The 10,366-nt window shown below is 40.3% G+C and overlaps 1 protein-coding gene across 1 annotated transcript; it reads right to left on the reverse strand.

Annotated features, from left to right (window-relative positions):
- Nucleotides 1–299: 299 nt before the first annotated feature.
- Nucleotides 300–4,896, reverse strand: LOC116365345 (receptor-interacting serine/threonine-protein kinase 4-like). Its single transcript, XM_031817970.1, has 3 exons — nt 4,736–4,896; nt 3,111–3,274; nt 300–543 (listed from the first exon to the last, which is right to left on the reverse strand). The coding sequence occupies exons 1-3, from the start codon at nt 4,739–4,741 to the stop codon at nt 300–302; spliced, it is 414 nt and encodes a 137-aa protein (XP_031673830.1). The 5' UTR covers nt 4,742–4,896.
- Between the last annotated feature and the right edge of the window lie 5,470 nt (nt 4,897–10,366).

Genomic DNA, 10,366 nt, shown 5'->3' on the forward strand with positions numbered 1-10,366 from the left:
AGAGAGAGAGAGAAGAGAGAGAGAGAGAGAGAGAGAGAGAGAGAGAGAGAGAGAGAGAGAGAGAGAGAGAGAGAGAGAGAGAGATGGGCTTAACATAGACTAAACAGAAATAGACATGTTCAGTAAACATGTGTACTGCCCGTGGGGTAGTGATGACTGCATATAGTTCAGACGTATCTCACCACTAGTAGAGACTCAGGATCTTGGGACTTGCCTTTGCATTAAGGTTGTCATCCAGCAGCACGTTATTGGGCTTCAGGTCGCGATGCAGAAGTGGCTGAGGAAGGTTGTGAAGGAAGTTAATTCCAGAGCGATCTGGTGGGCCAGGCGGAAGGCCAGGGGCCAGGGTGGGGGCCAGAGAGGCTGGCCTGGAGGGTGGCCAGGGAGCCTATGTTCATTAACTCCATCACAATACCCAGCTGGGTGGAGAGGCCTCTACCTGGAGAGGGAGGGCACCCCTGGTACACCCCCAGAATCCTCACCACATGGGGGCTCCCTCCCTTCTGCATATTCTTTACCTCCTTAAGCAGGGACGTGCTAGAGCTGGAATGAGGTGTGTGTGTGTTTGTGGGGGGGGGGATAAAGACAGGGATTATAGTCCATGAGCCAAGCCAACAAGTTATTTATCACATACTGCACACCCTTTAGAGTCACAGCTATCCATCAGACTCATTTTTGGGAAAGGTTCAGGTCAACATAACTTTAGGTTAAATATTAGAATTAACTTTATAAATTGCTTTAAAGAAGAAACATACATTTGAACTTTGTTTGACGAGTGGTTCTGAAAGGTCATGAAATGACCTTTCTAATGATATATAACATAACCCACTTTGAAAGGACCAGCTACAACTATTGTTTAAAATCAGCCATATTGTGCCATTGACGTTAGACTGTTGGAAGTTTAGCCATAGAATTCCACGAAGAAGGGACGCTATGTTTGTGGATTGTACACTTTGTTGATAGAGGCACCACATGTCACACACACAGCTAGAACATGGTTTTAAAAAAGATTTGTAGATACAGGGCCATCACAGGATGGACACAATAACCCGACAGATATATGGCCGCCAAACAACTCAATGAGGTCTTATTGGATTCCGTCGCAGTGGGGTGTGTGTGTGTGGGGGATGGGAGGATAACACAGGCGCCGTTTGATGGTGAGGTATTTCAGATCGAGAGAACAAAAGGACTTGACTTCTTGTACGTTACTACGGTGACTTAATCATGAAACAAACACCTCCTATTCTTTTTCCCCAGAGGGTTCTTCCTTCCTGTCTGTATGATGGACGGAGAACCCCGCTGGCTGAATGGACAGGGACGGTATATCCGGAGAGAGTAAAACAGAGTCCCTGATATCTTTCTGTACCCCAGGGGGGGGAAATACTGTACCCTAACCGTAACCTTATTTTTAAGAGTGTAGGTTCACCCCTTCCACATATTCTAGACTGACCCTTCAGCCCTGCATCTACAGATGTTTTTAAAAGCCTGTTCTAGCTGTCTGTGTGAAATGCGGTGCCTCTACCACCACAGCTACAATACAAAGCATAGCTTCTTCTCTTCGTGGAATGTCAATGCTGCCATTTTCCCAATGTTTTAATAGTTGTAGCTGGTATTTTCAAAGTAGGTTATATTACATATAAGTTGAAAGGTCATTTCATGATCTTTTAGAACTACTTGTATGATGAGGGTTTTCTTGTTAAAGCAATTTATACAGGTCATTCTGATGTGTACCCTAGAGGTCAACGGTAACATTTCTTTTGACCTGAACATTCTGAAAATGTGTCTGACGGATAGCTGTGAATGTTAGCTTTCCAACGAAGAGGGAATACGTGATCAGTAACTTCTTGTATGCTGGCATGGTTTGTCATAGGGTAAAATCCCGATGGGGAAAATGGATGGGATGGATGAATAAAAGAGTGATAACACAGAGAAAAGCTCCCATTGCTAAACTGCTGTCACACATTTTCAAACTTGAGGGAATTAGACCTTCAACAAAAATCTCAGAGACATCGTCACCCCAAGTGAGCCAGTCCGACCCCCCTGGCTCATGAACTAGAGCAGGGGTGTCAAACTCATTCCATGGAGGGCCTAGTGTCTGCAGTTTTTTTGTCCTTTCAATTAAGACCTAGACCACCAGGTGTGGGGAGTGCTTTACTAATTAGTGACCTTAATTGATCAATCAAGTACAAGGGAGGAGGGAAAACCCGCAGACACTCGGCCCTCTGTGGAATGAGTTTGACACATGGACTAGAACCTTAACAAAACCTTTACTTCCCCCAGTGGTACCTTGACATAAATACATTTGACCTAAGAGCAACAACAACAACAACATTTTTTTTTAAAGACTGTAGGGGCAGCACTTTAAACCAGAAATAAATGACAGACTGCACCTTTAATCAAAATGGTTGACATCATTAAAACGTATAAACTACCGTTCAACAGTTTGGCGTCACTTAGAAATGTCCTTGTTTTTGAAAGAACAGCATATTTTTTGTCAGTTAAAATAACATCAAATTGATCAGAAATACAGTGCAGACATTGTTAATGTTGTAAATGCCTAATCGAACCCACAAATGCTGATGCTCCAGATACTCAACTAGTCTAAAGAAGGCCAGTTTTATTGCTTCTTTAATCAGAACAACAGTTTTCAGCTGTGCTAACATAATTGCAAAAGGGTTTTCTAATGATCAATTAGCCTTTTAAAATGATCAACTTGGATTAGCTAACACAATGTGCCATTGGAACACAGGAGTGATGGTTGCTGATAATGGGCCTCTGTACGCCTCTGTAGATATTCCATAAAAAATCTGCTGTTTCCAGCTACAATAGTAATTTACAACATTAACAATGTCTACACTGTATTTCTGATCAATTTGAGGGTATTTTAATGGACAAAGAAATGTGCTGTTCTTTCAAAAACAAGGACATTTCTAAGTGACCCCAAACATTTGAACGGTAGTATATATATATATATATTTATTTTAAATGTAATGCAGTTCAATTAGTTTTTTTTTCTTCATATTGGCCAGGGCCCTTATTTAGAGATTGTGACTGGAGCAAACAGAATGAACATATTGTCTTATGCACGGCTGTGGGATGGTCATATTTACCCATCATCATAATGCAGCAACTTGATGGCCACATCGAACCTCCACTTTATATGCCTGGCCTTGTGGATCTGTCCGAATCCCCCTCCACCAATCACTTCCCAGTCCTGCAGGCTGTCATTACCGATCAGGTCCAGTGCCGGGCTGCTGGGCAGCGGCAGCGCCATCTTTCATTAAAAAAAATTGGCCAAATTAGTTTATATATATATATATATTGCACTAAACAATTCAACTCTGTGTTGGGATTCACATGTCAATAACCTGTGAAATGAACCTTTCGCTTTACGTCAGTATCATATCCTAAAGGTCGTGTTCCCCTGCTCAGCGGTTGCATTCATCAACCAATGGGTGAGTGGCATATCATCAGCTGTGCCGTTGGGCACCAGACTGCTATAACATATGATGTGGTTGGGTGATATATAAAATAGCTATCCAGCCGTTGTGAGATCTGGCAGGTGTCAGTAATGTCTGACCAATGGAACATGACCTTAATTCTTTTAAAACGCAGTCATTTAATATCAAATCAAATCTACATGTATTTGTCACATACACATGGTTAGCAGATGTTAATGTGAGTGTAGCGAAATGCTTGTGCTTCAATTTCACAACAACTACCTTATACACACAAGTTTAAAGGGATAAAGAATATGTACATAAAGATATATGAATGAGTGATGGTACAGAACGACATAGGCAAGATGCAGTAGAGGGTATAGAGTACAGTATATACATATGAGATGAGTAATGTAGGGTATGTAAACATTAGTGGAATTGTTTAAAGTGGCTAGTGATACATTTATTACATACATTTTTCCATTATTAAAGTGGCTAGAGTTGACCAATATATATATATATCATATTGGGTGGGGGGGTTCTGAATGAATGTAAATTTAGAAAATGCAAAAAGAAAGTTGTTTTAGACCGGCAAACTGTGGAAAGAGAGACATTATACAGCTGGTGGGAGTTGTAGTTCATGTTTGTAGTTCTAAATAAACGGATGTAACTTTTCGGCTTCGCGCTTCTTCTTGGCAGTCAAATACAGTTTCGAAACCCAGAGGTGCAAGACGAGACTTCCAGGAAAGATTGCGATACACACCAAACAGACCAGCCCGGGGTTTCAGAAGTCAATTAGAGAAGTGAAAGATTCTTCCGAAGTTGTTAACTTTCTCGAAATCTAAAGGCACAAGCTAGATTGGAGCCAATGTCTTAAATAGTTGAACATGGTATTACTCCAACCTCTGAAAGTAAAAACTGACACGTTTTCATTTTCGAAAAAACTTTATATTGTAGTCCTGCCTTTGATTTGACGGTCCGCACATGCGCAGTTCGCGTTAGAACAGATGACGTCATCAGTTTGAATAGCTTCATACTGTATGGTCTTTGTCAAATACTTTGAAAACCGGCAAATAAAAGTAAATTCACCCGGAAACACTTACACGTTTTAATATTTATCTTAGTATGATCGCGTTGTCATGTCTTTGTCAATGCAAACTTTTAGACGAATTTTTAGCGTACAAAATAAAAATACGGAAGTTACATTTCAGGATCTGACAGTTTCTTCGACGAAATAATGGAAATGTTATTCAATAGAAAATGTTATTAGCGATCATTATGAAACAACCACGTACCTGCATTTGGTGTGATTTTTTGAAACTTGGTCAATCGTGTGCAACTAGATGTAGGCGTATTGGTTCAGTTTAGCGAAGCATGAATTACTGATAGTTTATTGAAAAAGAGTCTGGCTGCTCTGTGTCTTGGAGTAGAGGGGATTTCCACTCTTATGCCATTTGCTACCACGTCATTTCTGGTGAAATATAATTCTTGCAGGATTTACTGATTCTGTTACACATAAAGGCAACAACAATAACAACATTTGTAGTGACCTGATATTAGCCTTTTGGTGTTGGGTGGACAGTCCCTGGGTTCGTGCCCCAGTTGGGGCTCACTATTTTTGTGTACATAAATTATTCTTTGATCGTGTATATTTGGTTGATCTAGACATGCACAGTGCTTAATTTGAGCCGGATCCGGTACATCTACCTGAGAAAGAAAATCACTGTTTGTAATGTAAAAATTATAATGAAAGCAACCAGAGTTCATTTGAGTTATGCACTCAATACCTAATTCTGCTGCCCCCTAAAAAAAAAAAGTCATTGTAAAACGTAGATTTTCAGTCCGCGCCTGATATTCTTAGAATTCATTCGTGTTGGTCCGGTCCGGTTTTATGGTCTGCGGTGCGAGAGAGACGCGCGCCTGTATTTCAGAACTAGAATGAGATTCACTCGATCTATGATCTCGCTCCCTCTCTCTGCTCTAATTGACACGCAACTCTCATCTCTTAACGGTTGCACTTCATAATGTATACACTTATAGAATCATACCGCGGGAAAGTGCTGAAGGAGCAGCACCCCTGATTAATTTAAATGCATTTGCCGAAGTTATAAAATTACTGCTGTCTGTTCAGAAAGAAATTCAATTATACTGAATACAACACCAGGAGTAGGTCTATTATTTAGCCACAGAGGAACAATAGCTTCTTTAAGCAATAGACTAGCTGTGGATTGTGTTTGTGTAGCCCAATCATAAGGTATATAGACCTAACCCAGGAACGCACGGCAAATCTGTCAGTGAACAGCATGCAGCCAGATCAAACCTTTCCCAATATTTCAAATAGGCTACACTCGCAGGAAAACACAGGTTGGAAAGCAAATGTCTCCTGCTTAAAATAGAAGACTGTAATCTGTCTGTAGGCTAACAAAATATTGTATAAACTTCCAAGTAGACCTAATGAGCAAACATTGTTTTGCAAAGTAATACAAAAGAGATAGACTTTTGGCAAGAGAGTATTGGCCATCGCCAATGAGTGAGCTGTGGATCATTGGGTGAGTCAGTGAAAGTGGAAAGCTTTTCTAGCTCAGGAGGTTGGTGGCACCTTAAATTGTGGAGGACAGGCTTGTGTTAATGGCTGGAGCGGAATCAGTGGAACGGTATCAAACACATGGTTTCCATGGTTTCCATGTGTTTGATGCCATTCCATTGACTCCGTTCCAGCCATTATTATGAGCCGTCCTCCCCTCAGCAGCCTCCACTGTTTTCTAGGACTATAACTTCCTCCTCATATTGTACAATATGTCACACCTAGGCCCAGGTTATTGATATATTCAAGACAAGTGTTTTTGTATTGATCTCAGTTTGCCAGTGTCAAAGTAGCCTGTCATTTAGATCATTTGTGCAGAATTTAAAAATATTCTGCTCGTCTCCAGTTATACAAAATTAGGTAGAATTGCATGAAATGTGTTTATAAAAGGCAATTCTTCCCGGACCCAAGTAAAAATAAAACCACAAGAGCAACTTCTGTAAGTGTCTCTACTCTAATTCTCTATGTCTCTACTCTAATGCTCTATGCCTCTACTCTAATACTCTATGTCTCTACTCTAATACTCTATGTCTCTACTCTAATACTCTATGTCTCTACTCTAATGCTCTATGCCTCTACTCTAATGCTCTATGTCTCTACTCTATGTCTCTACTCTAATGCTCTATGTCTCTACTCTAATGCTCTATGCCTCTACTCTAATGCTCTATGCCTCTGCTCTATGCCTCTACTCTAATGCTCTATGCCTCTACTCTAATGCTCTATGTCTCTACTCTATGTCTCTACTCTAATGCTCTATGTCTCTACTCTAATGCTCTATGTCTCTACTCTAATGCTCTATGTCTCTACTCTAATGCTCTATGTCTCTACTCTAATGCTCTATGTCTCTACTCTAATGCTCTATGTCTCTACTCTAATGCTCTATGTCTCTACTCTAATGCTCTATGCCTCTACTCTAATGCTCTATGTCTCTACTCTAATGCTCTATGTCTCTACTCTAATGCTCTATGTCTCTACTCTAATGCTCTATGTCTCTACTCTAATACTCTATGTCTCTACTCTAATGCTCTATGCCTCTACTCTAATGCTCTATGCCTCTACTCTAATGCTCTATGTCTCTACTCTAATGCTCTATGCCTCTACTCTAATGCTCTATGTCTCTACTCTAATGCTCTATGCCTCTACTCTAATGCTCTATGTCTCTACTCTAATACTCTATGTCTCTACTCTAATGCTCTATGCCTCTACTCTAATGCTCTATGTCTCTACTCTAATGCTCTATGCCTCTACTCTAATGCTCTGTGCCTCTACTCTAATGCTCTATGTCTCTACTCTATGTCTCTACTCTAATACTCTATGCCTCTACTCTAATACTCTATGCCTCTACTCTAATGCTCTATGTCTCTACTCTAATGCTATGATGTGCATGCGATGCTTTACAGTTTTTCTCAGTCGCTTTGGTGCATTTCTTGACCTGCAAGAAATGGCTGCAATGGATGCAGCATGTGAGGACATCACAGTAGATGTCTGCAGAGGATGGATAAGGCATTCCAAAAGATTCTTTCCACGTTGCATTGGAAGGGAAAATATCCGGTGTGATGTGGATGAGAATATGTGGGCCGACAGACAGGAACGTCTGGATGTGTAGAGACATCACAACAGTGCTGCGGGCAGAGTTGTGCCTTAGGGGTGGTTTCCTGTGTTTCTTTCTAATTTGTTTTTTTTTCCTTTGTGCCCCTTGGGTTGTCCAGTCTCTTTCAATCAATAACCCACATACAGTAATATGTAAATAGTACTGTTGAAATTGATATATGCCATAGAAGTGCAGCCGTGTGCATTTTCAATACAGTAACTGTCATCCAAACTGTAGCCTAAGTTTACATCAGGTAATACTGTCAAAGTACACAGTTACATTGACAACATGCCTAAACATTTTGACGACCTTGTTTGTGAACAATGACTAAATGACTTATCATTCTGATGACACTGACATGATCATTGGCATGGATATTTACTTTTGAGAGATGTACTAAGGATTTTTAGTGACTGACTAGCTTTAGAAACATATCTATTGTATATTGCAGTTTGTACAAATTGTTCTGAGAAATGCACTTATTATGTTGCACATGTTAGGGATGATGTGAAAATGCACTAAAGCGACTGAGAAAAACTGTATTATAAAGAAAGAAATATATGAATCTGTTCCGGTACCTCAGAGCCTCTCAGGTCATTTGTTTGTTCTGGCACCTCCCCATTTACAACTTAAACACTGGTCATGTTGCTGTTATTTGTAAGGATTTTACAGGGTAGGATGAAGGTCTTTCATTGGCCTGGACATAACTACTGTCACACAATATCTGAATACTTGGTCAGATGAAATCAGGGAAAGAGATTTCTGGATGAATCTCTATTTTAATCCCTTTATGAGTAACAGGTTCAGACCCATATCAGGACTGACTTCACAGAAGTACCGTAGGTTAACACTGGTGATGAATATGAAAATAATCAATATGTTCTCTGTTTCTTATCTCTTTATTGGGCTTTTATTCACTTCCAAATGATTCATAATTAAAGTTTGATAATTGCATCAAGATACATGATCCATCACCAAAGTCCTTCCATCTACATGCATCAGAATAGTTCAGTTGAGTGTTTTTGACCTATGAAGGGGCCTGGCAGAAATGGATAGAGGCAATCAAGGTGTGGAAATGTTCACATACTGTATGTTTTCAAAGAGTAAGGTGGAACTACAGTACAACTGTAATACAGGTCCTAATGGCTGTCCTAGGATCAGATTACCTGACTAAATACTAACCAAACCATTAAAGAGTAAGGTGGAACTACAGTGTAGCTTTAATACAGGTCCTAATGGCTGTGCTAGGATCAGATTATCCTGACTAAATACTAACCAAACCATTACAGAACTAAATCACATCAGATATATATATATTTGTACCTTGTCAGCTCAGGGGTTTGAACTTGCAACCTTCCAGTTACTAGTCCAACGCTCTAACCACTAGGCTACCTTCAGATATATAGAGTTACTAGTCCAACGCTCTAACCACTAGGCTACTTTCAGATATATAGGGGCCAATATGGAATGTAGTATGTGGCTTTATGATGAGTCACTCACCCACTGTAGGTCTCTGAAACACAGGAGTACTCTGTCCAGCTCTGACCAGCTCCTCTTTGTAGGAAGTCAGCACTTGTCTCTGGACTCTAGCTCCCATGATCCTTTGCTGATACTCCTCTGGGTTCTCCCCCAGTGGGACTGGCTGGTGAGGAAGGAAATGTAGTTATTGGAGTTTTGTTCTGTTATGTAACATTCTCCACGGTGGAGTTTGGCCTGAGCAAGGCACTACAACAGGATATTTAGTGATTTCTCAATCTTTAGTATTGTTTAATATGAGGAAATAAGGAAGTCAAGGAAAGTTCAGAACTTACTCAGACACACGTCCATCTCAGCTCAGCCGGGGAAAAGGAGACTCTCACAACTAGTAATGTTATCACTCCACCCTGAGGACGTTATGGAAAACACTATTACTGAATGAGGACTGTGGTGTGGTGTTTCAGGGTGTGTGTGTGTGTATGTGTGTGTGTGTGTGTGTGTGTAAAGCCATGCAGCAAGTCAACTAAACACTCACCTAATATTCCTATAGCTGTGTGCTCCAGTCCTTCTCTCTATCAGGTGAACCATCACATGTAGTCTACACACATCCTAGACTCTATCAGGTGAACCAACACATGTAGTCTACACACATCCTCTATCAGGTGAACCATCACATGTAGTCTATACACATCCTCTATCAGGTGAACCATCACATGTAGACTACACACCTCCTAGACTCTATCAGGTGAACCATCACATGTAGTCTACACACATCCTAGACTGGTGCCATAGTAAGTATGTGAGGTCACCCTCCCTCCCTTCTGGGTCTCTTACCTCAAAGAATCTAAACTTTGTATTATCTCAAATTACCTTGTGCCAGTTGTCGAGACAACACCAGGTAAACACCTGTAAGGACACGCCCCTCTAATGCCCCAGAATGATATTAATAGACCATGTGACTACAGATCTAACAGAATGATATTAATAGACCATGTGACTACAGATCTAACAGAATGATATTAATAGACCATGTGACTACAGATCTAACAGAATTATATTAATAGACCATGTGACTACAGATCTCTAACAGAATGATATTAATATACCATGTGACTACAGATCTCTAACAGAATGATATTAATAGACCATGTGACTACAGATCTAACAGAATTATATTAATAGACCATGTGACTACAGATCTCTAACAGAATGATATTAATATACCATGTGACTACAGATCTCTAACAGAATGATATTAATAGACCATGTGACTAC

Source organism: Oncorhynchus kisutch, unplaced genomic scaffold (genome assembly GCF_002021735.2).
Source record: "Oncorhynchus kisutch isolate 150728-3 unplaced genomic scaffold, Okis_V2 scaffold1218, whole genome shotgun sequence".
Taxonomy (NCBI): domain Eukaryota; kingdom Metazoa; phylum Chordata; class Actinopteri; order Salmoniformes; family Salmonidae; genus Oncorhynchus; species Oncorhynchus kisutch.

Coding starts and splice junctions, on each gene's coding strand:
- LOC116365345 (XM_031817970.1), bottom strand. Junction 544..3,110: donor TTGCTGCATTATGATGATGG/GTAAATATGACC, acceptor ACCTCATTCCAG/CTCTAGCACGTCCCTGCTTA.